The sequence below is a fragment of the Pan troglodytes genome, chromosome 19 (genome assembly GCF_028858775.2).
Source record: "Pan troglodytes isolate AG18354 chromosome 19, NHGRI_mPanTro3-v2.0_pri, whole genome shotgun sequence".
Classification (NCBI taxonomy): Eukaryota; Metazoa; Chordata; class Mammalia; order Primates; family Hominidae; genus Pan; species Pan troglodytes.
This window is the reverse complement of record NC_072417.2, coordinates 38,388,070-38,415,818: the sequence shown is the minus strand read 5'-3', so window position 1 is coordinate 38,415,818 and position 27,749 is coordinate 38,388,070. Positions and strand designations below refer to the sequence as shown.

Sequence of the window (27,749 nt, the reverse complement as noted above, 5' to 3'; positions counted from 1 at the left end):
GAAGCACTCACATCGGATGGCTCCCTGCGAGGTCCCTCGCCGCTCCGCAGCCAGCTCCTGCTGAGCTCGCTGAGCTCTGGAATGGGCTGCACCTTGAGCCGCACGCTGTCCCCTGACTGCCGGATCATCTCCACAATCTCATCCCTGGACTTGCTCTCCACATTGTGCCCATTAATCTCCACCAGTCGATCTCCTGGCACCAGCCCCAGGGCCAGGTCCTTGGTGCCTGCACCAGGCTCAGCAAAGTGGACCACACGCCGACAGGCCTGGCCCTCGGGGCCCCGATCCAGCATGGTTGTGCGCCTCAGGGAGAAGCCAAAGTCTCCAGTGGGCCGTCGTTGCAGCTCCAGCTCCCGGAGGGTAGGTGGGGGCAGGGGCACCACGGGGGGCAGGCGCAGGTCGACTGGGAACTTTTTAGTCACTAGCTCAGGGGCTCGGGATCGGTGCCCTGGTCGAGGGATGCCTGGGCCAGGATGCTGCACCAGCTGTCCCTCTAGAGTCCTCACCTCCACCTGTGGTGAGGGGGCGGCAGAGTGCTCTGAGGGCGTCGAGGTTTCTGAGGCGCTCTCATCCCGGCTACGCTGGGAGAAGGAAAAGCGCTTGACAATCATCTGTGAGTTCTGCTTGGCCAGTGAGCCGAACTTGGCTGCCCGCTGCAGCACCGAGCCACGGAAGCTACCCTCCTCACCCTTGAGGTCATCGCTGGAGCTGGCTGTGCTTAGGTGGCCCGAGTCCAGGATGACGCTGCCCCGGTTACTGTCGGAGTCAATGTCAGTCAGGTGCAGGTCAGAGCCGCTGGCCACCTTGATGGGGATGGGGTTGGAGATTTCCAGGCGCGTCTTGGATTCACGCTTGGAGGAGCGGTTCAGGTTGAAGAAGCCACGTCGCAGGCTCATCTCCTCCAGGCTCCGAAGCTCTGCCGCTGACATCCGCTCCTTTTTCTCCTTTTTCTCCTTCTTCTCCTTCCGCCCGCCATCTTTGTCCTTGTCTTTCTTCATTAGGTTAAACATGGTGGGGGTGCTGTTTGTAGGGGTAGCACCCCCAGAGGATTATGAGTGCTTAGCACAGGGCCTTGGTGCCCCACTTTGCTGCTGCAAACAGAAACACACAGAGAGAAAGGTTATTCGAACAGAGCCTCATGTGTCTCCAGTCCAGACATAACCAAATGATACAGCTACTCCTCACTGGGTGCTAGCTATGTGCCAGGCACTCTGCTTTACCCAATATTGTCTCCATTGATTTAATCCTTACGACCCTTCTATAGGTAGTTACTATTATTACCCCATTTTACAAATAAGGAAACTTAAGGTTTAGATAAGGCGGTAAAAGCCCAGATTCCAAAAAGGCGGTAAAAGCCCAGATTCCAAAGCCTGTCATTTCCTTGAATCTTTGATAGACCAAGGCTTAGGTGTATCTGGAGGTAGTATGTGGGAGACCTGACCTCCTGGTGAGAGAATGCTTCAAACCAACCTGGGACCTGACTTAAGATTCAAACACAGGCCAGGCAGGGTGGCTCATGCCTGTAATCATAGCACTTTGGGAGACTGAAGCAAGAGGATCGATTGAGCCCAGGAGTTTAAGACCAGCCTGGACAACACAGTGAAACCCTATCTCTAAAAAAATATTTTAAAAATTAGCCAGGCATGCTGGTGCATGCCCACATTCCTAGCTACTTGGGAATCTGAGGATTGCTTGAGCCCAGGAGGTCGAGGTTGCAGTGAACTATGATCACACTACTCCAGCTTGGGCAACAGAGTGAGACCCTGTCTCAAAAAAAAAAAAAAAAAAAAAAGATTCAAACTCAAAGGAAAAAGAAAAGGGACTCAATGCAACATCACCTCCCACAGACAATGTTCGTTTAAGCAACAGACATCCCATTCTTTGGACTCTTTCCTGAGCCTGTTATCCCTAGAGTAGCACCCTTAGCCACCGCCTAACAGAAGAACTCAAAGGAACCAACATTTATTTAATGACTACCACTGGCTAGGCCTAATGCCAGGCACTTTACAGGCACTATCTCCTCTGAACCTCACAGCATTCCTACAAGGTAGATATCATTATTTCCACTGTACAAAGGAAGAAAATGGGATACAGAAAATTAAGTATATGTTAGTTGTCACACAGCTAATAAATGGTGATGTTGGGATTCAGTGGCAAATATTGTGTTCTTTCTAGGGCCTGGGTGACCAAAGTAAAGCAGCAAGAGAAGGAAGGGAAGTTCCAGACCAAACAGAGGATAGACAGCTGCGAGGTGGGGGTGGGGTAGGGTCCACTGGATAAACAGGATCCTAAAAAATTCACATCCTTTTCCCCAGACCAACACCTAAATATAGCCCCAGGAAGAAAACTGTGGTAGCCTGAAAGAAAATCCCAGCCCCAGGGTGTGTGAAACCTACCCACCAACCTACCCAACCCCCTGCACATCTAACTGGGGACAGGACCCATAAAAACCTGGTGGGAAGAGTTGAGAGAGTCTTTCTTGTTCTAACCAGCAGGGAAGAAGAAGAAGAAATAGGCCATGCCACCTAATTGGAAATTAAATGACATTTTTTCTCTCTCTCTGAAAGCCTACCCCTCTGAGTTTCATACAGAGGATCTACAAGCTTATCCCTTCTAGTAATGGCCTCTTGCCAGGCCCTGGACAGGCCTTTCCTCTCTGTGTGCTCCACCCCTACAACCAAGCAGGGCCCTCCGGGATCCCCAGTCTACTGAGAGGGACCATCCTTCAACCCTGGTACAATGCTCAGGAAGGTATCAAGGTCAGAAATTCCCAAAGGCCGTAGTGCAATGGCTAATTGCTTCCCCCTGCCCAGCATCCTGACTTGTGTTGCTCCTGACATACCAACTCATCTCCTTTCTAGAGCAGTGCTGTCCATAAGAAACATAATTCAAGGCCAGGTACAGTGGCTCATGCCTGTAATCCCCAATACTTTAGGAGGCTGAGGCAGGCAGATCACTTGAGGTCAGAAGTTCAAGACCACTCATGCCTATAATCCCAGCACTTCGGGAGGCCGAGGTGGGCGGATCACCAGAGGTCAGGAGTTCGAGACCAGCCTGGCCAACATAGTAAAACCCCATCTCTACTAAAAATACAAAAACTGGCCAGGCATGATGGCGCATGCCTGTAATCCCAGCTATTCGGGTGGCTGAGGCATGAGAATCACTTGAACCCAGGAGGCAGAGGTGGCGCGATCTCGGCTCACTGCAACCTCTGCCTCCCGGGGTTCACGCCATTCTCCTGCCTCAGCCTCCCAAGTAGCTGGGACTATAGGTGCCCGCCACCACGCCCAGCTAATTTTTTGTATTTTTAGTGGAGATGGGTTTTCACCGTGTTAGCCAGGATGGTCTCGATCTCCTGACCTCATGATCCACCTGTCTCGGCCTCCCAAAGTGCTGGGATTACAGGCGTGAGCCACCGCGCCTAGCCTTGAACTTGTTGGTTCTAAATGCTACATGCACAGTACCTGGGAGTTAGAAAACAGGAAATCTAGGGCCCAAAAGGCACACAGCCAGGGGCCTTGGCCAGGTAGGTCTGGACTGATTTGGGGTGGAGGAGTACCTGACAGCCAGCATTCTCTCTTCAGGGCTCTACTGTGACAAGGGGAGTCTCTCTCCTCCTGACTGTTGATGGGGTGTGGCACAGACCTACCATAAACCAAGATGTGGGGTCTTCAGCTGTTACTGCCCACCTTATACCTTACCCACCACTGCCTGCACCATCTTAAAGGGATGGTTTAGAAGATAACTCCAGGGGCACTTGTGGAAGAAATGAAGAAAGAAATCCACCTTGGGGACTTGGATGGGACCAACAAGAGTATCATGGCCTCAGTTCAACCACAGAGAACCCAACTGACTAGAATGCTGTCCCACCAAGACGCCCAATTCTCGATCTATAATGCTTACCCAATCCTGGCTCTTTGCTGGGGGCTAGATCGCTGAGTAATATGAGTGGAAAGGATCTCCCAGAATTCTAGGATCTTTGGGCTGGAAAGGTCCCTGAAAAAGTCTGAGCAAAAGCTTGTTCCTCACTGTCATTGCAGCAGGCAGGACAGCAGACGGTCACAGCAGCAGCACAAGGGATGGCGCTGGCCAGAAGTTTCAGGAGATTTGGTATCTAGGCCTGGATCTGCCAAAAAATCGCTGGGGGACCTTGAGCCTGTCACTCTGCTCAAGGTTGAACTACATGATCTAGATCTCTTCTGGCTCTAAAATTCTAAATATCTAAGTCTCCTGTGGACACAGGTTAAGTTATTAACCTTCTGCCAAAGGCACCCCTCTCATCCCAACCCTGGGGCCTTCAGAAAATGAGGCTATGCCAGCCCTTCCCTCACCACCCCTGTCCTGCCACCACAATCTTCACAGCTCACAAGGCACCTCTTCCCCACTGCCATCCCCATAATCGCCAGGCCTGGCTGTGGACTGGTTCTCTCCTGAGTCTAGAGCTGCCTGGCTGCCTGCAGCCTCCCGTCCAGGATCAGATCTGCAATGCGACTGCTGCTCCATGGCCTTCTTGTAGACCTTGCACTTTCCGGCACCTCCTGGCCTCAGGTCCAAAGTCTCCAACAGCTCTGATACCACTACCTTCCTACCCCCTATCCCAGGCTGCAGTTTCCATCTGCCTCCCATTCCTCTCCTACCCTCTCCCTCCACTCCAGTAAAGGTAACCTTAGAATTTTCCTGACTTCCTTTTCTGCGTTTCTCTCCCCATCATACTCTAAGAAGTTTTTCCTAATTTTAAGAAAAGGAAGGCATCTATGTAAGTTAGGGTATGGACCCGAATTATCTTGCTCTTACTATCCCCAAAAACAAAAAGAAAGTACAATCTGTCAACTCAGCTGCTCTATCACTTTAAGAGAGTAAGCATCCCGAAGGCAATGACCATTAACCTCAAATATACATCTATCTGTCCATCAGAGTGCATAAACAATGCTCATATTCATGCAATGGAATACTACTCAGCAAGAAAAAGGAAACAACTAAAGATACACACAATGGGGATGGACTTCAAAATCATGATGTCAAGTGAGAGGGAAAGAAGTCTTTGACAAAGAGCACATATGGGTATGATTCTCTTTATATGAAGTTCTAGTGCAGGCAAAACTAACCTATGGTGGGGGTAGGAGTGGGATCGCACGAGGGAACTTTTTGGGGTGATATTCATGTCCTGTATATTGATAGCGGTTTGGGTTGATAAGTATATGCACTTGTCAAGTTATCAAATGGTGCACATAAGATTTGTGCGTTCAGCCAGGCGCAGTGGCTCACGCCTGTAATACCAGCACTTTGGGAGGCCAAGGCAGGTGGATCACGAGGTCAAGAGATCGAGACCATCCTGAAACCCCGTCTCTAATAAAAATACAAAAAATTAGCCGGGCGTGGCAGCACGCACCTGTAGTCCCAGCTACTAGGGAGGCTGAGGCAGGAGAATCGCTTGAACCTGGGAGGCGGAGGTTGCAGTGAGCCAAGATGATCGCGCCACTGCACTCTAGCCTGGGAGACAGAGCAAGACCCCATCTCAAAAAAAAAAAGATTTGTGCATTCATTGTTTGTAAATATTCACTCAAAAGAAAAGAACTATAAACAAATGTTGAACTCTAGTGAATGATATGTATGTTAAAGTATTTGGGGCGAAATATACTGATGTCTACATTTTACTTTGAGATGTGTAAAATTTTAAGACAGCTTGATGAGGTTGGGCAAGGTGGCTCACATCTATAATCCCAACACTTTGGGAGGCCGAGACGGGCAGATCGCTTGAGCTCAGGAGTTGGAGACAAGCCTGGGCAACATGGCAAAGCCCTGTCTCTACTCAAAATACAAAAAATTATCTGGATGTGGTGGTGCATGCCTGTGGGAGCTACTTGGGAGGCTAAGGTGGGAAGATCACCTGAGCCTGGGAGGTCGAGGCTACATTGAGCCACGATCATGCCATTGCATTCCAGCCTGGGTAACAGAGTAAGACCCTGTCTCAAAAGAAAGAAAGAAAAAAAACAAACAAACCATAGCCCGATGGATGGATCAAGGGATACAGATGTGTAAAAGCAAGGATAGGAAAATGTCAATTGTAGAATCTAGGAAATGGAGGGTATTCATTGCAAAATTCTTTAACTTTTCTGAATGTTTGCAGGTCATTGTGATAAAATTTTGGGAAAAAATATGTATCTATCAGCCACTTCCTAAAGGCAAGCAACATAAAGATAAATAAGCCCAGTGTCAGAGCTCGGGCTTTGGATATCAAGTAACAAACCTGTGAACAAATCTGAGTAAACAGGGCCGGGCGCGATGGCTCATGCCTGTAATCCTAGCACTTTGGAAGGCCGAGGAGGGCAGATCACCTGAGATCAGGTGTTCGAAACCAGCCTGGTCAACACGGTGAAACCTTGTCTCTACTAAAAATAGCTGGGCATGGTGGCATGCACCTGTAATCCCAGCTACTCAGGAGGCTGAGGCAGGAGAATCGCTGAAACCTGGGAGGCAGAGGTTGCAGTGAGCCGAGATCATGCCACTGCACTCCAGCCTGGGCGACAGAACAAGACTCTGTCTAAAAAAAAAAAAAAAAATTAAATAAAAATGAAAAAAATATGAGTAAATAGCTATGAAATCTCAGGCAAATCACTTAAGGCCTCCATGCCTCCATTTCCCCATCTATAAAAATGGAGATAATAATGGTACCTACCACCTAAGGTGGGGGAATTAAATGAAATATATTTAATTACCCTCAGAGAGGTACCTAATAGTAGCAGGGCACAGTTTTTGCCGTCTAAATGACACAGTAGAGAGGATAACAGAGTACACAAGTATGACTAAAATAAGTCAAAACCTTTGTACATGGAAAGTAAAGCCCAAAGAAGTGAAGGTAACTTGATAAGCACAAGGCCAAGCTGGATCACACTGGCTTGAGTCCAGAGGGCCCACGTAGCTAGTGCCAAGGATACTATGGACAGGCAATTTGTAGGGGCAGAAATACAAATGGCCATCAAACATGAACAGGTATTCAGCCTCCATAACATTCACAGACATGTGAAATTGAGGTATACTATTTTCAATTAGCAGTTTAGTAAAAACTATCAAGGTTGATAACATCAATCAATTAGGGCATGGGATGCAGGGAGTCTCATAAGTCTTGGTGGAAACACAAATTGGTAGGTTGGTGCAAAAGTAATTATGGTTTTTGCCGTTACTTTTTTTTTTTTTTTTTTGAGACGGAGTTTCGCTCTTGTTGCCCAGGCTGGAGTGCAATGGCCCGATTTCAGCTCACTGCAATCCGCCTCCCGGGTTCAAGCAATTCTCCTGCCTCAGCCTCCTGAGTAGCTGGAATTACAGGCATGCGCCACCATGACCGGCTAATTTTGTATTTTTAGTAGAGACGGGGTTTCTCCATGTTGGTCAGGCTGGTCTTGAACTCCTGACCTCAGGTGATCTGCCTGCCTCGGCCTTCCAAAGTGCTGGGATTACAGGCATGAGCCACTGCGCCCGGCCTTTTTTTTTTTTTTTTTTTTTGAGATGCAGTCTTGCTCTTTCACCAGGCCAGAGTGCAGTGGCACGATCTCTGCTCACTGCAAGCTCCGCCTCCCGGGTTCACGCCATTCTCCTGCCTCAGCCTCCTGAGTAGCTGGGACTACAGGCGCCCGCCACCGCGCCCGGCTAATTTTTTGTATTTTTAGTAGAGACGGGGTTTCACCATGTTACCCAGGATGGTCTCGATCTCCTGACCTCGTGATCCGCCCGCCTCGGCTCCCAAAGTGCTGGGATTACAGGCGTGAGCCACCGCACCCGGCCTGCCGTTACTTTTTAATGGCAAAAACCTCAATTACTTTTGCACCAACTAATGTATTTTCAGAGGTCAAGTTAGTGGTATCTGTGAAAAAAAAATTTTTTTTTAAGAGACAAGGTCTTGCTTTGTCACCCAGGCTGGAGTTTGGTGGCTCAATCATAGATCACTACAGACTTGAACTCCTGGGCTCAAGTGATCCTCCTGTCTTAGCCTCCTGAGTAGCTGTGACTACAGGTGTGCGCCACCATTACTGGCTAACTTTTAAAAAATTGTTTTAGAGACAGGTTCTTGCTATTCTGTCCAGGCTGGTCTCAAACTCCTGGCCCCAAGCAATCCTCCTGCCTCAGCCTCCTGAGTAGCTAGGATTACAGGCACCACCACTGCACCTGGCATATGAAAATATTTATGTACATATTCTTTGGGCAATTCCATTATAAGACATCTATAGGTACATTCACATAATATACATGGCTAATCCTTGCAGCATTGTTTATAATAGCAAGTCTATAAATATAAAAGTCCTTACTAGAGAATAGTAAAACTGGCCAGGTACAGCGGCTCAGGCCTCTAATTCCAGCACTTTGGGAGGCCAAGGCGGGAGGACTGCTTGAGCCCAGGAGTTTGAGACCAGCCTAGACAACACAGTGAGACTCTGACTCCACAAAAAAATTTTTCAAAAGTAGCTAGGCAGTGGTGCACACCTGTGATACCAGCTACTTGGGAGGCTGAGGTGGGAGGATCACTTGAGCCTAGAAGTCAAGGCTGCATGAGCCAAGATTCGTGCTACTGTGCTCCAGCCTGGGTGGAGGGAGATTATGTCTCAAAAAATAAAAAATAAAAATAATAATAAAATGCTGGGCATGGTGGCTCACAACTGTAATCCCAACATTTTGGGAAGCTGAGGCAGGCAGATCACTTGAGGTCAGAAGTTCGAGACTAGCCTGGCCAACATGGTGAAACCCCATCTCTACTAAAAATACAAAACTTTGCCGGCGTAGTGGCGCACCTGTAATCCCAGCTACTCAGGAGGCTGAGGCAGGAGAATCGCTTGAATCCAGGAAGTGGAGGTTGCAGTGAGCCGAGATCACGCCATTGCAGCACTCCAGCCTGTGCGAAAGGGCGAGACTCTATCTCAAAAAAAAGCTAAATTATACAACTGAGCAGTTGTATAATTAAAAGTAAAAAGAATGAAGTAGATTTGTATACACTGACCTGGAAAGATTCTATACTATATTGTTAAGTGAAAAAACAGGTTGCAGGATAGTTTATAATTTTGCTAAAATTTAAAAACCTATATCTATATATGTGCATGAATATATTACATGTACATTGTGTACAATATTTGCATATGTGTAGGAAAAACATATGCTCTGGGGAGGAGACTGGAATTTTAGAAGGGTCAAATAGACTTGTGTTTCATCCATATTTTAATTTTTTTTCTTTTTTTAAATAACAGAGATGGGGTCTCACCATGTTGGTCAGGCTGATCTTGAACTCCTGGCTTCAAGTGGTCCACCCACCTTGGCCTCCAAAGTACTAGATTATAGGCATGGGCCACCGCACTCGGGCTATATTTTAATTTTTTATAAGAACATTCATCTGGTAAATGTGTATTTGCTTACACCTAGGAGTTTCAGGGAGTGAGATTATCTATCATTTTTCTTCTACTTTTATTTCATCTTTTTTTTTTTTTTTTTTTTTTTTTTTTTGAGACAGGGTCCCACTGTGTCCTCCAGGCTAGAGTGTGGTGCGATCTCGGCTCACTGCAGCCTCAACCTCCTGGGACTCAAGCGATCCTTCCCACCTCAGCCTCCTGAGTAGCTGGGACTACAGGCACTCGCCACCACACCCAGCTAACTTTTGTATTTTTTGTAGAGACAGGGTCTTGCCATGTTGCCCAGCCTGGTCTCAAATTCCTGGGCTCAAGCAATCTGCCTATCTCAGCCTCCCAAAGTCCTGGGATTACAGGTGTGAACCACTGTGTCCGGCCTCCTACAGAAATTTTTTAAATATTTATATAAGATGATATTTTATAAAACATATATTAAACTATAAACATATATAATGCCTAAAATATATATATAACAAGCTTTTAAAAAGCAGTCTGGCCAGGCGCAGTGGCTGCTTTGGGAGCACTTTGGGAGGCCGAGGCAGGTGGATGACGAGGTCAGGAGTTCAAGACCAGCCTGGCCAAGATGGTGAAACCCTGTCTCTACTAAAAATACAAAAAAGTAGCCGGGTGTGGTGGTGGGCGCCTGTAATCCCAGCTGCTCGGGAGGCTGAGGCAGAGAATTGCTTGAACCCCGGAGGCGGAGGTTGCAGTGAGCCAAGATTGCGCCACTGCACTCCAGCCTGGGTGACAGAGCGAGACTCCTTCTCAAAAAAAACAGCAGTCTGGAAAAATTCGATCCAAAAATTTATCAGTGGTCATCTCTGGAGAGTAGGGGAGAAGAAGGGTAACACTTTAGTAACGCTTTAGCTTTCTACCTAATGATTCAACTTTTTTCCAGACTAAAAAAAAATGGACAAACTAGTAGGTAATCCACCAGCAGTAAAGCTGCAAACAGGGTAATGGTCAGTTTAAGGATTGCCTTCATGTCTTGTAAAAGACATGAAAAGCCTGACACTGAAAAGTGGCTTGGGGGACTTGGTTAAAATAGAGTTCACTGGTGTCTTGTGGCTGTAAGTGGGGACACATTTAAATGGGTCACCTAGCAGCTGGCAAAAGAAAAAAAAACCCAGGAAATGGAAACTATAACGTTAGAGTCCCAAGACAAGGGTGCCCAGAGTTGGCTGTGGTGGATAGATACTTAGGTCAGTCCTCCCACCCCCACCCCCAGACCACACTCATAAATAAATACAAAGGAAATACTTTCCCGAGAGAGCCGGCCTCTCTCCCTTGGCCTCTGACCTCCCTGAGCGGCCGTTTCCTCCAGCCCCGGGACCCCGGCTCTCTCCCCGCGCTCTGCCCCTCGCCAAGGGTTGTAGCAGCGGCCGGAGGGGTAGCCAGCACCTGGCCTGGCCCCGTGCTCCAGGGGGAGCCTCCTCCCGGCCGGCTGTGCTGAGCTCCGCAGCGCCGGGTGACTCCCTGCCAGGTCACACGGAGCTTATCTGGCTCCAGGTGTGCTCCCTCACGCCGACTGCACGCTTCTCACGTGACATTAGCCAGCCCTCACGCCGCCGCGCGGGGAGCCGGGCGGCCCTTGGCGTTTCCCCGCGGCTGGGCCGGCGCAGCCGCAGCCCCGCGGCGCCTCCCGCTGCGATCCCATCTCCCCCGGAAGGCAGCAATCCCGCGGGCCATGGAGGAACGCGAGCGGGAGAGCTCCTGCGGCCCCGCCAGGTTCCCTGCTGCTCTTCCAGGTGCACCGCCTGGCGCTCAGTTCCGCTAACATCCCCTTCCGTGTGACCTTGAGCAAGTCCCCTCCCCTCTCTAAGCCTCCACTATTTCAGCTACAGTATCTTCAAGGGCCTGACAGCTCAGATTTGGCCCTCAGCCTCTGCTGGAGAGCTATTCTGCTCAACCACACACTGCAGGTTGTAATCCCGCTCTGCCTCTGACTTGCTGTGTGACCTTCAGCCCATCATCCAACCTCTCTGAATATTAGAGAATAATCACAATAATCTCTTGTAAGTGATGATAAACTACTTGGCAGACAGAAAGGGCCCTGGGTCCTGTAAAATCATCAGTCTAACAACCAAAGCTGCTGCCTGACTCTAAACTGTTTAAAATGTCAAGGGAAATTGACATTTTACAAGCCCTGCAATTCCTACCTCAAGAGAAGGGCAGGGAAGTGAAGGTGGGAAGTGGAGGCTCACCAGGTCTGCTCACCACCCCTCCCAATCCAGCTCCTACCTCGGCACCTCCCCACCTCCTCTAATTCAGGCCACCTTGGAAAATGCTAGGGGGAAAAAATGGTGATAGGGGTGGGGTGTGCAGATCTTAAAGCACCCGGGGGTCTGACCCAAAGCAGAACTTAAACTCCATCAAGCTGCCCTACCAATCCCAAGTCCTGTGGGAACCTGTCAATTACAGCAGACAGTGGGCTGGGCCCTCCTACTGCCCCAAACCTTTAAACTACAACCAGCCAGAGCCCCTCAGTTTTCCCACCACACTCAGGCCTGGGACCCCAGGCCACCAACAAAACCCAGCTCACGTGGATGCTCTGGCTCCTGCCTGTGGCGTCCACCCCAGGTGAGAGGATCTGGCTGAGGAGAGACCTCTGGTTTGAAGGATTAAGAACAACCCTGCTGCCCTGAAGACCTGTGACACAGCAAGTCCAGATAAAGGCTTCCTGAGTTCCAACAACTCCCAGCTCCACCTCAGCAGGGTGGATTCTCCCTTCCACATGAGCCCCAGTTCTGCCCCACCCAGTCCACCTTTAGGTACCTGCCTCTGGGGGACCCAGAGTTTTCAGGCCCAGTTTCTGAAGACACATGCAGTCCTCAATGAATAGCCACTACCAGGGCCAGTGAGGGGGCCTCCAGGGAACTGGCTGGCTACCCAGAAGGCCCAGGAGTGAGGCTGAGAGACCAGGTGGGAGTCAGGAAGGGCATAACCCACATGAGGAAAGTCTGGGGCGCAGGAGGAAGCCCTCAGGCACACACTCTGGCACCTGGGCCAGGCCAGGAGAGAGTAAACAAACTAGACACTCAGAGCTACCAGGCACCAGGTCATCAACTGTTCAAAGTTCAAAGCTCCCAAAGGAAGTGACCGCCAGCCTGTGGCCCCTCCCATGCCCACCCTCCACCCCCACCTACAACCCTTCTCATTCCCCTAATCCCCTCAACACAATAGCTGCCCCCAAAGCCATGGTTTTCCTGGAATTGAGGCCACAACCCCCATGTCCTCAATCCAAAATGGACAAGCACACCTCCACCCGAGGCTATATATAACCCGTCATGTCAAATCCAGAAACCAGGAGGATGTTTCCTGGAAAGACTTCATCGCAAAAAAAGCGAGAGGAAGCTGAGGAGGTGGGAAGCCATGGACAAAGAGCCAGTGAGGCTTGTCAGGAAGCCAGAGACCTCAGGAGAGCAACTTTCAATATCTCCAGATAGAAAGTAGCCCCTGAACTAAAAAGGGTGGGGAACATTAGGCCAGGCCTGTTGCCACCACAACAGGGCACCAACCTGCTCAAGAAAAGGGCTCCAAAGCACAAGGGAAAGGCGGCTGATTCAATGGGCTCTGTACTCACCGTCCTGCTCAGGTGATCTTGCTCTTAATCACCCAGGTGGCCTCCCCTCCCTTCCAGCACACCCCAGTGCATACACACTTCCCAGAGCTCACTTGCCACAGGGGCACTGATGAGGCCTTCTCGGCCACAGACACGCCAGGGGCTCCAAAAGACAAGACGAACCCACACTAACTAGCCCAAGTCATTGGCAGGGTGAAGCAGCGAGGGAATCCAATTCTTTAATTCGGGGCGGCCATCTGAGGGAATGAAAGCCCTAGCCAGGACAGTCCCTCTCAGGAAGCATTCCCCCAGCCCTCCCCACACAAATACAAACTGAGGCCAGCGCCAAACACATGCCCCATTGGCAAAGTGGTCAGGCAAAATGAATACCCGCTCAAAAACAAACTGGCTGTCTTCCTCCCCATCTCCCCCACCCCCCACCTCTAGCTCATTCTGTCCGCAACCTTTCCAACTAATCAGCAAGACACATGTGCCTTGCAGTAGGGCAACTCCCCCATCTCCACCCCCAAAACAAAGCCCCAATGCCTGTCCCTGCGGGCCTTATCGCACCCAGGAACATGACCCACACTCCTGGCCGGGTTTGGGACCAAGGAGCGCACCCCCACTAACAAGGGGCAGGGTGAGGGGGCAGCCACCCCTACCACCTCCCCTTCCCATTGGCGAAACAACTGGCATGACAGGTTAGCAGGGCGGGGCGTCGGGGCGGTCTCTCCAGAGGCCTGGGGCAGCTTGTCCGACCTTCCCACACGCACCCCACCCCTCTGCAGGGAAAGGTGAGGTGAGCATTCAGTCGCAGGGCACAGCCTGCACTCCCTGATCCCCAAAGCCTGCCACCATTCACCCTCTCATCTTCTGTCCCAAGAGGAGGGGGCCCAGGGAAGCGGGGTCTCCATTGTTTTGCCAGCTGTCTAGCAGCTGCTCCTTTGAGAGGAGCCCGCAGTCTGCCCGGCAGTGAAAGAGTGAAGGCCGCTGGGAGGGATAAAAGGGCCGGTAGAGGTGCTCCCCTTCCCCGCTGCCTTCCTCAGCGCCCCGCTCGCTCGCTCCATCGTGGGGCCTGGACGGGGGCAGGAGAAGTCCCCCCACCCTCGAGGCTGCAGCCCCCACCCCGCAGCTCCGGGCCACCTGGGCGCCTCCAAGCCCCAAATCCCCCCACACTGAAGGCAACCCTGTCCTGCCTCCCTGCGCCCCCCAGGTTGGCTGGAAGGGCCGGTGGTTCCCCCTTCCCCGCCGCTCCCGATCGGCCCCCACCCCCGGGCGTCGAGCTCCACGGCGCCGCCAGGGACGGGAGCCGGGAGTCCGGGCCGCTGCTTCCAGGGGACGGGGGAGGAGGAGGAGGAGCCGGCGGGCCCCGCCGCCCGCCCGCCCTCCCTCCCGGCCGGAGCCCGCCCCGCCGCCCCACCAAGCCGGGCCCGCCACCGAGCGGCCGCCGCCGCCGACCCGCACTCACCGGCCACCGGAGCCCGCCCGGCAGGCAGCAGAAGCGGAGACGCGGCATCCAGCAGCCTCGGCCCGGTCAGGGCTGGAGCGGAGCGCAGCGCGGCGCAGCTCAGCGCCGCCCCCAGCGACCGCGCAGGCCGAGCCGAAAGGGAGCTCCCTGCTGGCGGCTGTGGGGATAAACGCCCGGCCTGCCTGGCAGCGCCAGTGCGCGCCGCCAGACGTGGGCCAGGCGGGCCGGGCGCTGCCCTGGCAGCCTCCGTCCGCTGTGGACTCCGAAGCCCCTCTCGCTGTGTCTGAGAGAGGCCCTGCCTGGAGTTTCTGTCTGCACTGGGCACTGGAGGCTGTCCGAAAAGGGTCCGAAAGGGGCTGAGTGGCACTGCCTAGGACAGGCACCAGGGTCATGATGAACGTATAGAAGAGGGGCTGTCCAAGGCAGGCACCGAACTCTGCAGGCTGTGTTCAAGGTAGTGCTGTCTAAAGGAAGCAATTAAGTCTTACTGGCCGCCTCCTCCCAAGGTGGCTCTGCAGAGGCACACACACGGCCCTGCTGGATGGTGCCCCAGGCTCAGTCCAGACCAGGTACTGCCTGCCATGTCCGAGATGGCACTGCCAGAATGCACTCCCCAAGGTAAAAACAGACTCCCAATAGCTTGGTCTGATACAGCCCTGCCTCAAAATGGAGTGGATCAAGAGGCGTACCAGGGCCCGGGAGCCATGGCTGTAAGTGCCACTCACTCCCTAAAGGAGTTCGCCAATGCCAAGATTAACACTTTCAGAAGCTCTTTGGAATGCAGTCTGTCCCTGGGTCCACTGTGTGCTGTAAATATCAAGTGAGCTGCTCTACCCACCAAGAAGACAGTTTATACTTCCTGGGAGAGGCCAAGGGACATCCAGATACCAGGCCTCCAAGATAGGTGCTATGTCTAGAGCTTGGAGAAAGAAAGAAATGGGGACACTTCCCTGGGCAGTGTCCATGCTGGAGTGGGGTGTGCCAGAATGTGGAAGAAACTGAGTGGGGTGGTGCAGGAAGAAGGGTGTAGCAGACAAAGGCTGCTGCCTCCCTAGACAGCCCAAACAGGAACTTCTCCAGGCAAGGGCAGCCCAACCTGACAGACCAGGGAAGGCTGGAGCAAGGAGGCTCAGAAAGCAGAGAGTTGAGTAAGAGTTAGGGAGTTCCTGAGGAATAGACCCAGGCGGGATACACATTTTGGAATAACATGCAACTCAAATTCAATTTAACAAACTGCCTGCTAAGTGCCAAGTGCAGCCCCAGGCACTTGGGGTGACACAGAAGGAGATCAGACATGGCATATCTCCAGGGAAATCACATGGGGAACAGGTAGACCTGAGCTGTGACAGTAGTAGGGTTCACCATGCTGGCATAACTTGGATGATGAGATAGGTGCTATGATGGGAGGCTTATTTGGCTTGAGGAGTGAGAAGAGCAGCTTCAAAAACATGACATTTGAGGCCAGGCATGGTGGCTTATGCCTGTAATCCCAGCACTTTGGGAGGCTGAGGTGGGCAGATCACTTGAGGCCAGCGTTCAAGACCAGCCTGGCCAACATGGCGAAACCCCATCACTACTACAAATACAAAAAATTAACCAGGCGTGGTAGTGCATGTCTATAATCCCAGCTACTTGGGAGGCTGAGGCAGGAGAATCTCTTGAACCTGGGGAGCAGAGGTTGCAGTGAGCGGAGATTACACCACTGTACTTCAGCCTGGGCGACAGAGCAAGACTCTGTCTCCAAAAAAGAAAAAAAAAAACCCAAAAACATGACATTTGAGCGGAACCTTGCAGGCTAAGTAGGACAACGACTATCATTAGTGTTTCCTGAGTACCTACTATATACTAGACACTATCTCTACTCCTCACAATGAACCTATGAGGGAGACATTATTATTATAGATAGGGGTTGAGTGCATGGACTCTGGAGCTGGATTGCCTGGATTCAAAATCTCAGTTCTGTAAAGTACTAGCTGTGTTACTCTGGGTGATTTTTTATAAATCACCTCTCTGTGCTTCACTTTGTTCATCCAAAAAATTGGGATAATAACAGTGACTCCCTCCCTCAAAATTTGTTTTGAAAATTATATAAGCTTAGTCTTTTCAACACATGGGGCTTTTCAACAAACTGGACATCCACATGCAAAAAAAAAAAAAGGGGGGGGTCTAGACACAGACTTTATACCCTTCACAAAAATTAACTCAGAATAGATTATATACCTAAATGTAAAACACAAAACTATAAAACTGTCTCCTAGAGGATAACATAGGAGAAAACCTAGATGACCTTGAGTATCACAATGACTCTTTAGATACAACACCAAAGGCACCATAAAAGAAAGAGCTGATAAGCTGGGCTTCATTAAAATTAAAAATGTCTGCTCTGCAAAAGACTGTCAAGAGAATGAGAAGACAAGCCACAACTGGGATAAAATATATGCAAAAGACATCTGATAAAGGATTGTTATCCAAAATACTCAGAGTTTTAAAAACTCAACAATAAGAAAATGAACCACCCAATTTAGAAATGGGCAAAAAACCTGATCAGACACCTTACCAAAGAAGATATACAGATAGCAGTAAGCAAAAGAAAAGATACTCAACATTGTATATCATTAGAGAATAGCAAATTAAAGCCAGGTGCGGTGGCTCACGCCTGTAATCCCAGCACTTTGGGAGGCTGAGGCAGGTGTGTCACGAGATCAGGAGCTCGAGACCATCCTGGCTAACACGGTGAAACCCCGTCTCTACTAAAAATATGCAAAAGACATCTGATAAAGGACTGTTATCCAAAATATGCAAAGAGTTTTAAAAACTCAACAATAAGAAAATGAACCACCCAATTTAGAAATGGGTAAAAAACCTGATCAGACACCTTACCAAAGAAGATATACAGATAGTAGTAAGCAAAAGAAAAGATACTCAACATTGTATGTCACTAGAGAATAGCAAATTAAAGCCAGGTGCAGTGGCTCACACCTGTAATCCCAGCACTTTGGGAGGCCGAGGCAGGTGGATCAGGAGGTCAAGAGATCGAGACCATCCTGGCCTACATGGTGAAACCCTGTCTCTACTAAAAGAACAAAAATTAGCCTGGTGTGGTGGCATGCACCTGTAGTCCCAGCTACTCAGGAGGCTGAGGCAGGAGATTCACTTGAACCCAGGAGGCAGAGGGTGCAGTGAGCTGAGATTGCACCACTGCACTCCAGCCTGGGTGACAGAGCAAGACTCCATCTCAAAAAATAATAATAAATAAAAAATAAAAGAGAATAGCAAATTAAGATGACCATGAGGTAAAACTACTCTATTTACCTAAATTTGGATTTTGGCCAAAATCCAAAATGCCAATAACTCCAAATGCTAGCAAGAATGTAGAGCAACAGGAACTCCCATTCTCTGCTGGTAGCAAAATGGTATAGCCACTTTGAAAGACAGTTTGGTGGTTTCTTAGAAAATGAAACATATTCTTACCATACAATCCAACAATCCCACTCCTTGGTATTTATCCAAATGAATTGAAAACTTATGTCCACACAAAATCCTGCACATGATGTTTGTAGCAACTTTATTCATAATTGCCAAAACTTTGAAGCAACCAAGATGAACTTCAGTAGGTAAATGGACAAATAACCTATGGTATATCTAGACAATGGCATATTATGTGGCACTAAAAAAGAAATGAGCTATCAAGCCATGAAAAGACATGGAGGAAACTTAAATGTATATTAATAAGTGAAAGAAGCTGATCTGAAAAGGCTACATGTTGTATTATTCCAACTATATGGCATTCTGCAAAAGGCAAAACTATGGAGACAATAAAAAGGTTAGTGGTGCCATGGATTAAGGTTGAGGGAGGGATGAAAATGCAAAGCACAGAGGATTTTTAGGGCAGTGAAACTCTTCTGTGTGATACCGCACTGTTGAATACATGTCATTATGTGTTTGTCAAAACCCACAAAATGTACAACACCAAGAGTGAATCCTAATGTAAACCATGGACTTTGGGGGATACTGATGTGTCAATGTAGGTTCATCGATTGTAACAAATGTACAACTCTGGTGAAGAGTGTGATCGTGGGGAAGGCTGTGCATGTGTCGGGGCAGGGGGCATATGGGAAATCTCTGTACTTTATGCTCAATTTGGCTGTGAACTTAAACTGATTTTTAAAATAATATTTATTATTATTATTTTGAGACAGGGTCTCAGTCTGCCACCCAGGCTGGAGTGCAGTGCTGTGATCTCAGCTCACTGGAACCTCTGCCTCCCAGGTTCAAGTGATTCTCCTGCCTCGGCCTCCCAAGTAGCTGGGATTGCAGGCATGTGCCACCACACCAGGCTAATTTTTGTATTTTTAGTAGAGATGGGGTTTCATCATGTTGGCCAGGCTGGTCTCAAACTCCTGGCCTCAGGTGATCCACCCACCTTGGCCTCCCAAAGTGCTGGAATTACAGGCGTGAGCCATTTTGCCCGGCCTTGTATTTATTAATTTTAAAAAATTACATGATTTAATATATAAAAAGAACAATGCCCAGCACATGGTAAGCATTCTATAGCTGTTAGCTTGGTTATCTTTCCTAACTCATAGTTGTGGAAATGAAGCACAGACAGCTTTGTGACTTGTACCCAGCCTAAGAGTAGCAGAGTCAGGATTCAAACTGAGGTCCCTAAGGCTCCAAAGCCCATTCTTTTCCCTACACCATGGCAGTGAAATGAATAGGTATATTAACAACTCTTTTTTTTTTTTTTTTTTTGAGAAAGAGTTTCACTCTTGTTGCCCAAGCTGGAGTGCAATGGTGCCATCTTAGCTCACTGCAACCTCCGCCTCCCAGGTTCAAGCGATTCTCCTGCCTCAGCCTCCCAAGTAGCTGGGATTACAGGCGCCCGCCACCACACCTGGCTAACTTTTTGTATTTTTAGTAGAAACAGGGTTTCCCCATGTTAGCCAGGCTGGTCTCAAACTCCTGACCTTAGGTAATCCGCCTGCCTTGGCCTCCCAAAGTTCTGGGATTACAGGAGTGAGCCACCACGTGCCAGTCAACAACTCTTTTATTTACATGTGTCTACACCTAGGGCACTCTCTGGGTAGCATATGGTGTCCCTGAGAGCTCTTCTTGCCTGAACCAGGAACCAGTTTCAGACACTAAGCAAGACTGAAACTCCAGGGCAGCACTCACACTGACACAGTAACTCTGGTTCTTCGTCACTTGATTTTAGTCTTTTCCTTCCCAAATGCCAGAATAAACCCTGCCCTAGCTCTAAGTAAAAGTAAAAGTAAAGCATCCCTCTCCTCTTCGCACAGAAAAAAGCCAGAGCAGTATCCACATAAAATCACCCAGATGGTCATGGGAAGGCCAATTTTTCCAGAAGATTCCTAAAGTCCTAAAATGATCCGACTTTAATCAAGAAGCCCTCCACCCCAGAAAGAAGCTGGGTAATAAAAATCACTTATATCAAGGGAGCCTAACTATGGGTCAGGCACTATGCTAACCCCTTAATCCACTGTCTCACTTAATCCCCAGAATTACCATATTAGGGAGATGCTAGTCTTATCCCCATTTCACAGATTAGAAACCAGGCTTGGGAAAGTGAATTAATTTGCCCAAGGCGCTGTGACTAATAAACAGCAGAGCCTGGAATGCTTGCCCTGAAGCTCTGGGCTGCATCCTGGGTGGAGTGGTGAGTGCCTGGGCTTTGGGGCCTCACAGAGAGGATGCTTGGCTCTAGCAGCTGCCAGCAAGCTCCTTAGCCTCTCTAAACCTCAATTTCCTCATCTATAGAAGAGGTATAATAATGTGGCCAGGCGCAGTGGCTCACGCCTGTAATCCCAGCACTTTGGGAGGCCGAGGCAGGCAGATCACCAGGTCAGGAGATAGAGACCGTCCTGGCTAACATGGTGAAACCCCGTCTCTACTAAAAAACAAACAAACAAACAAAAAAATTAGCCGGGCGTGGTGGCGTGCGCCTGTAGTCCCAGCTACTTGGGAGGCTGAGGCAGGAGAATGGTGTGAACCTGGGAGGCAGAGGTTGCAGTGAGCCGAGATCCCACCACTGCACTCCAGCCTGGGGGACAGAGCAAGACTCCGTCTCAAAAATAATAATAATAATATTAATATTGCCTACCTTGTAAGGATGTGAGATAATAAAATAAGCAAATTCATTTAAAGCAATTAGCCCAGTGCTCGAAACACAGTAAGTGGTTAACAAGTGTTAGGAATTATTAATCTCTCTGAACCTCTATTTCTTCATCTGTAAAATGGAGGCTGATAATAATATGTAGAGTTACTGTGAGGCTTAGAAGATATAGCAAATGGTAAAGTGTGTAAGATGATGCCTATCATGTGGTAAGTTACCACGATATGACTCTCCAAAAAGAATTGAAAATAAGCAAGTCTGCTTTTTTAAAAGTCCACAGAATTGCAAATCTGCCTGATAGCTGGTGTTGTTCAAACGTCAAAAGCACACCTTTAAATATTGTTCCTCAAACATTTATTAGCTTATTGCATTTATTAGCTTAAGATCCTTTACCCTTTGTGCAGAAACTTGGAGTGTGGGTGGAGAATGCTCTCCAGGAAACTTAAAGCTAAATTCTTAGAGTATTGGCTGAAGATCAGTCCAAAATGAAGAAACTCGTCTCTGAAATGAGGTAAAAAAGCTACTAACAGGAAGTCAAACACATATACATGTAAACAAAATAGTATAATAAACCCCCAAGTAGCCAGCATACAACTTCAATAGTTATCAACTCACAGAAATATTGTTTCAACTATCTTTCCACCTACTTCCCAACCCCCACACTGAGTATAATTTTGAAGCAAATCCCTGATATCAAATAATTTTATATAAAAATATTTCAGGCCGGGCCGGGCGCGGTGGCTCATACCTGTAATTCCAGCACTTTGGGAGGCCAAGGTGGGAGGATCATGAGGTCAGGAGATTGAGGCCATCCTGGCTAACACAGTGAAACCCCGTCTCTACTAAAAATACATAAAATTAGCCGGGCATGGTGGCAGGAGCCTGTAGTCCCAGCTACTCAGGAGGCTGAGGCAGGAGAATGGCGTGAACCTGGGAGGCGGAGCTTGCAGTGAGCCAAGATCATACCACTGTACTCCAGCCTGGGTGACAGAGTGAGACTCAAAAAAAGTAAAAATCAAAAAAAAAATTAGAATAAAAAAAAAAATTTCAGGCGGGTCGTTGTGGCTCATGCCTGTAATCCCAGCACTTTGGGAGGCTAAGGCAGGCAGATCACTTGAGGTCAGGATTTCGAGACCAGCCTGGCTGACATGGTGAAACCCTGCTTCTACTAAAAATACAAAAAAATACAAAACAAAAAAAATTAGCCTGGCATGATGTGTGTCTGTAGTCCCAGCTACTTGGGAGACTGAGACAGGAGGATCAGTTGAGCCAGGGAAGCGGAGGTTGCAGTGAGCCAAGATCACACCATTGCATCCAGCTTGAGCAACAGAGCGAGACCCTGTCTCAAAATAAGAAAAAAGGCTGGGCACGGTGGCTCATGCCTGTAATCCCAGCACTTTGGGAGGCTGAGGCGGGTGGATCACTTGAGGTCAGGAGCTTGAGACCAGCTGGCCGACATGGTGAAACCCTGTCTGTTAAAAAATATATATACAAAAATTAGCCAGACGTGGTGGCACACACCTGTAATCTCAGCTATTTGGGAGACTGAGGCAGGAGAATCCTGTGAAGCCAGGAGGTGGAGGTTGCAGTGAGCTGAGATTGTACCACTGAACTTCAGCCTAGGCAACAGAGAGACTCTGTCAAAATAAGAAAGAAGAAAGAAAGAAAGAAAAAAAAGAAAGAAAGAAAGAAAGGGAATTTCATTGTGTTTCTCTAAAAGGTAAGGGTTTGACAAGGTCTGGCTCTATCACCCAGGCTGGAATGCAGTGGCACGATCTTGGCTCACTGCAACCTCTGCCTCTGGGGCTTAAGTGATTCTCCTGCCTCTGCTTCCCAAGTAGTTGGGACTACAGGTACGCACCACCATGCCCAGGTAAATTTTTGTTTGTTTGTTTGTTTGTTTGTTTTGTAGAAACGGAGTTTCACCATGTTGCCCAGGCTGGTCTCCAACTCGTGAGCTCAAGCGAACCATCCACCTCAACCTCCCAAAGTGCTGGGGTGACAGACGTGAGCCACTGCGCCAGCCAGGATTATTTTTTAAACAAAACCATAATACAATGGTCATACCAATTTTTAAACAATAATTTTTTTTTTTGAGACAGAGTTTCACTCTTGTTGCCCAGGCTGGAGTGCAATGGTGCGATCTCGGCTCACTGCAACCTCCGCCTCCTGGGTTCAAGTGATTCTCCTGCCTCAGCCTCCCGAGTAGCTGGAATTACAGGCATGCGCCACCACGCCCAGTTAATTTTGTATTTTTAGTAGAGATGGGGTTTCTCCATGTTGGTCAGGCTGGTCTCGAACTCTCAACCTCAGGTGATCCACCCGCCTCAGCCTCCCAAAGTGCTGGGATTACAGGCGTGAGCCACCATGCCCGGCCTTAAACAATAATGTTTTAACATCGTCAGACATTCTATTATCTCCATGATGGAATGATCTCCATAAATTCCAATTGTCTCCGTAAATGTCTTTTTAAAAAAAATGTCTGTTTGAATCAAGATCCACACACTGCAGTGAGTTGACATGACTTTTAAGTATATTTTAATCTACAGGTTTCCCTTCTATCTCTTTCTGTTTTCCCCCTGCAACTTATTTGTTGAAGAAACATGATCATTTATCCTATAGATTTTCTCACAGTCAGGATTTTGTTTATTGCATCCACATAATGTAGTTTGATATCCTATCATTGGTAGATAGATCTAGAGGCTTGATCAGCTTTGAGTTTGATTTTTTTTTTTTGGCAAGAATATTTCTTATATCTGGAAGCACATAGTATCCAGTTGTCTCTGAAACGATACTTTAAGATATCAGAAATTAATGATTGTCTTCACTTGAAATATAAGAATATAAAAAGAGTCTATCCAGCAACAGATAAATGGATAAACAAAATGTGGCATATACATACAACGTATGCACATTTTTATTCAGCCATAAAAAGGAATGAAATTTTAATACAGGCTACAACATGGAAGACCCTTAAAAATGTTATGCTAAGTGAAAGAATCCAGACCCACAAGGACAAATATTGTTTGATTCTCCTTATATGAGCTAACTAGAATATGCAAATTCATAGAGACAGAAAATAGAAGTTACCATGGACTAAGGGTGGGGGGAACTGTGAGTCATTGTTTAATGGGTATGGAGTTTCTACTGGGGATTATTTAAAGTTCTGGAAATGGATAGTGGTGATGGTTGTACAATATTGTGAATGTACTTAATGCCACTGAATTGTACACATAAAATAATTTAAATGTACACATAAAATAGCTAAAATGCAGAGATTAACTATTTTATACATAAAATAATTAAAGCCCAGGAGTTCGAGGCTGCAGTGGGCTATGAGCACATGACTGCACACCACCCTGGGTGACAGAGCCAGACCCTGTCTTTAAAAAAAAAAAAAAAAAAAAGGTAAATTTTAGGTTATGCATATTTTACCACAAGAAAAATTTGTTTAAGAGCCTGGCTATTGCATAGAATATGGCCCCTCTTACAAACCCCTGATGGCATAAGTTTATGTAGTGGCCTTTCTATGAACCTACAGCCTTACTCTTGCACTGATCTACACATAGCTGTGGGGCTCCTTCTACACTTCCAAGAATTTCCTGACCTCTGCCTGATTCTACAGTGAGCAGGGGATCCATAGCCCTGCCAGCCAGGAGCCCAGCTCCCCAGACTATGGACATCTACAACCAGGAGGCAGCCAGGCAAATGCTTCTGGAGTTAAAAGGCTGAGATTGAGCCCTGCCTTTGCCACTTACTTGGCACAGGTGCTTCATCAAATGCCAACCTCTCCATCTCCACTCCTGTGCAATTGCAGCTACAAACTCCTACCTCGCAGGGTTATTGTAAGGATCAAATGAGGTCATACAATGGTCAAGTGCTGTACAAAGAGAGCTTTTTGTTATTATGGTTGGAGTGATTCAGAAAGGATCAACCTAGTCACTTGTGCCCAGGAGTTTGAGACCAGCCTGGGCAACACAGTGAGATACCATCTCCACAAAAAATCAAAATGAACCAGGTGTGCCTGTAGTCCCAGGTACTCGGGAGGCTGAGTGGAAGGATTGCTTGAGTGTGGGAGGTCAAACCTGCAGTGAGGTGTGATCGCGCCACTGCACCCCAGCCTGGGCGACAGAGCAAGACTCTGTCTCAAAAAAAAAAAAAAAAAAGGTTCAACTTAGGACTTAGGTCATCAACTTTAAGGAAAATTGATACCTTCAGAAGCTAGCTCTTTGCAAGCTAAACTTTTCTTGACATCACTCATGGTAAGGTCAGCAGTAGGGTGACCAACTCTGCTGGTTTGCCTGAGACTGAGGGCATTCCCAGGATGGGAGTTTTCAGTGCTAAAACTGAGAAAGTTCTGGGTGTGAGTTGGTCACCCAAGCAGTAACCGCCCAATTGCTAATTCTAGAGCCTGCCTCCCTGGCCTGCTAGTCAATGCCTATTCGACCTGCCTTCCTTCTAGAACTTGGCCTCCAGAAGTACTTGTGGATCTCCTGGCTAGATATACTTCCTCTGTTTGACTTTCATTGCTGACACTTCTCAGGATTTCTTCCTTTGCCTTTTGCTCTTATGATCCTACACTCCCTCCTTGGGAGATCTTGTTCATTCTCAGGACTCCTAAACACCTCCCACACAGTGGATAACTCCCAAATCTCCACGCAGACATTACTCTAGAGGCCAGCCTGGTATTTCCACCATCACTTACAAATACCCCAAGCTGTATCCAAAGTGAAATGTATAACCTTCACCACAGACTTTTTCCTTTTGGTTAATAACCCTAACCCTCTTTTGCTGGGGCCAGAAGTCCACTTTCCCTGCCTCCTTCCTCTCCTTCAGCCACCATCCTCAGGCACCAAGTCCTACTGATCTAATCCCTAAATATCTCTCAAATCTAGGTTGGGTGCAGTGGCTCATGCCTGTAATCCCAACACTTAGGGAGGCCGAGGCAGGCAGATCACTTGAGGTCAGGAATTTGAGACCAGCCTGACCAACATGGTGAAACCCTGTCTCGACTAAAAATTAGCTAAGTGTGGTGGCGCATACCTGTAATCTTAGCTACTCCGGAGGCTGAGGCACAAGAATCGCTTGAACCCTGGAGGTGGAGATTGCAATGAGCCAAGATCATGCCACTGCACTCCAGCCTGGGTGACAGAGCGAGACTCCACCTCAAACAACAACAACAAAAATCTCTCAGATCTCCATCAGCCACTCATTCCCACTGCCATCGCCTCAATTCAGGCCTTGTCAACTCTTAGCTGGACAATAGCAACGGCCTTCTCGTGGTCACCTGCTTCCACTTCATCCCCTCTAACTGGTCCTCCATGTGGCTGCCAGAGTTGTCTTTCCATAACACAAATATGATCATGTCACTTCTTGGCTTGGGATTCCTCAAAGGTTCCCAATGGCCCAGCTCAGGGGTCAGCACACTTTCTGTAAAGGACTTGATGGTAAATAGTTTACGCTTTGGGGACCAGATGGTCTCTGTCTCAACTACTCAACTCTTATTGTGGCACAAAAGCAATACACAAATGAATGGGCATGGCTGTGGTCCAGTCAAACTTTATTTACTCAGCCAGGTATGGTGGTGTGTGCCTGTGCTCCCAGCTATTCGGGAGGCTGAGGTGGAAGGATTACCTGAGCCCGGGAGTCGGAGGTTGCAGTGAGTCAAGATCATGCCACTGCACTCCAGCCTGGGCCACAGAGTAAGAGGCTGTCTCAAAAGTAAACAAAAACAAAAACAAAAAAACTTTATTTACAAAAACAAGTAGCATAACAGCCACCTCTCTCTTTGTTTGACCCAAGGGCAGTAGTTTGCTGACCCCTGGCCTAGGGAATAGAATCCAAGCTTCTTTTTCTTTCTTCTTTTTGAGATAGGGTCTGGCTCTGTCACCCAGGCTGGAGTGCAATGGTGCAATCTTGGTTCACTGCAACCTCTGCCTCCTGGGTTCAAGTCATCCTCCCACCTCAGCCTCCCAAGTAGCTGGGACCACAGGTGTATGCCACCCCTCCCAGCTAATTTTTGTAACTTTTGTAGAGACGGAGTTGTACCATGCTGCCCAGGCTGGTCTCAAACTCCTGGGCTCAAGTGATCTGCCTGCCTAGGCCTCCCAAAGTGCTGGGATTACAGGTGTGAGCCACCATGCCCAGCAGAATCCAAACTTCTTAGCATAACCCAAAAGACTTTTTACATGCAGCAGCCATGGGAAATGCCTTGCTCTCCCCAGAACATAGCACCATGCCTTTGTATGTGCTGCCCCCTCCATTTGAAACATCCTTCCCCATCTCCCAAGTTGAGGGAGTCCACTAGTTCTTCAAGGTCTATTCCAAATGTTAGCTTCTCTGTGGAGCTGCCCCACAACCCCTTCAGGAGGAGTTGGTCGTCCCTCACCGACTCCAGCACTTTCTGTCTCTTTTACCACATTTATCATTCTATGAATGTATATGGAATTTATTTGTCATCATGTCTTTTGACTGTGATGCTTCAAAACCAGTCTTATTTATACTTCTTCCTCCCCCTAGTCCCAAGCACATTGCTGGGATTATGATAGGGTAATAATAGCTACTGCTAAACACCATATGTGTGTTCTCATTTAATACTCTCAGCAAAGCCCATGGAGGTAGGCACTGTTATCCCCATTATACAGATGAGGAAATGAGGCGTGGACAGTAGAAGTAACTTGCCCAGGTCACGCAGCTAGTAAATGCATAGCCAAGACTAGCACTCAGATCTCTGTCCCTGAAGCCTAAAGTTTGATTACCATATTATACTGACCAGTAGTTATTTGCTTAATTAATAGATGTATTAAGACAATAAATGTATTAATTATTTCCATGGCACAAGATGTCAAAATTACATGGAAAGTGGCTTTCCCTTCAGTCAAGAGCCCTGATTATAGTCACGGAGAAGAGCTGGCTAAATTCCCTGAGAACAGATGGGGCCCAGGAGAAGAAGGTCACTGACTAGCTGATTATGAGCATGGGAAAAAGGACCTGAGCTATATTTCCACCATGTACCAAACCAGAGCAAGGTGGACCACTCCCATTTTAATCCTTCCAACAACTCTGCAAACTCGATGTTGTTATTTTCCTATTTAAATGAGGAACTGAGGCTTTAAAAGGTCAGAGATTGGCCAAGACCACACAGCTATTATAGATAATGTCAGAGGCAGGATTAAAACTCAAGTCTCAATGGCTCTAAAA

At 48.2% G+C, this 27,749-nt stretch overlaps 1 protein-coding gene across 25 annotated transcripts in view; it reads right to left on the bottom strand.

The window, feature by feature from the left end:
* The window catches only part of MYO18A (myosin XVIIIA), a 136,038-nt gene that overhangs the window by 92,330 nt on the left and 15,959 nt on the right, over positions 1 to 27,749 (bottom strand). For 9 of the 25 annotated variants that reach the window (XR_010152918.1, XR_010152919.1, XR_010152917.1 and 6 more), the window contains exons 1-2: positions 14,417 to 14,539; positions 12 to 1,091 (exon numbers count right to left, since the gene is read on the bottom strand). Coding sequence is in view for 20 of the 25 variants with exons in the window: in XM_063798793.1 (XP_063654863.1) it covers positions 12 to 1,010 (999 nt within the window). In the remaining 5 variants the exon portion in view is untranslated. Of the gene's footprint in view, positions 1 to 11; positions 1,092 to 3,903; positions 5,257 to 12,161; positions 12,438 to 12,969; positions 13,113 to 14,416; positions 14,540 to 27,749 lie in introns of those variants that run through there. The other 16 variants (XM_063798808.1, XM_063798809.1, XM_063798804.1 and 13 more) reach the window with 8 other exon arrangements.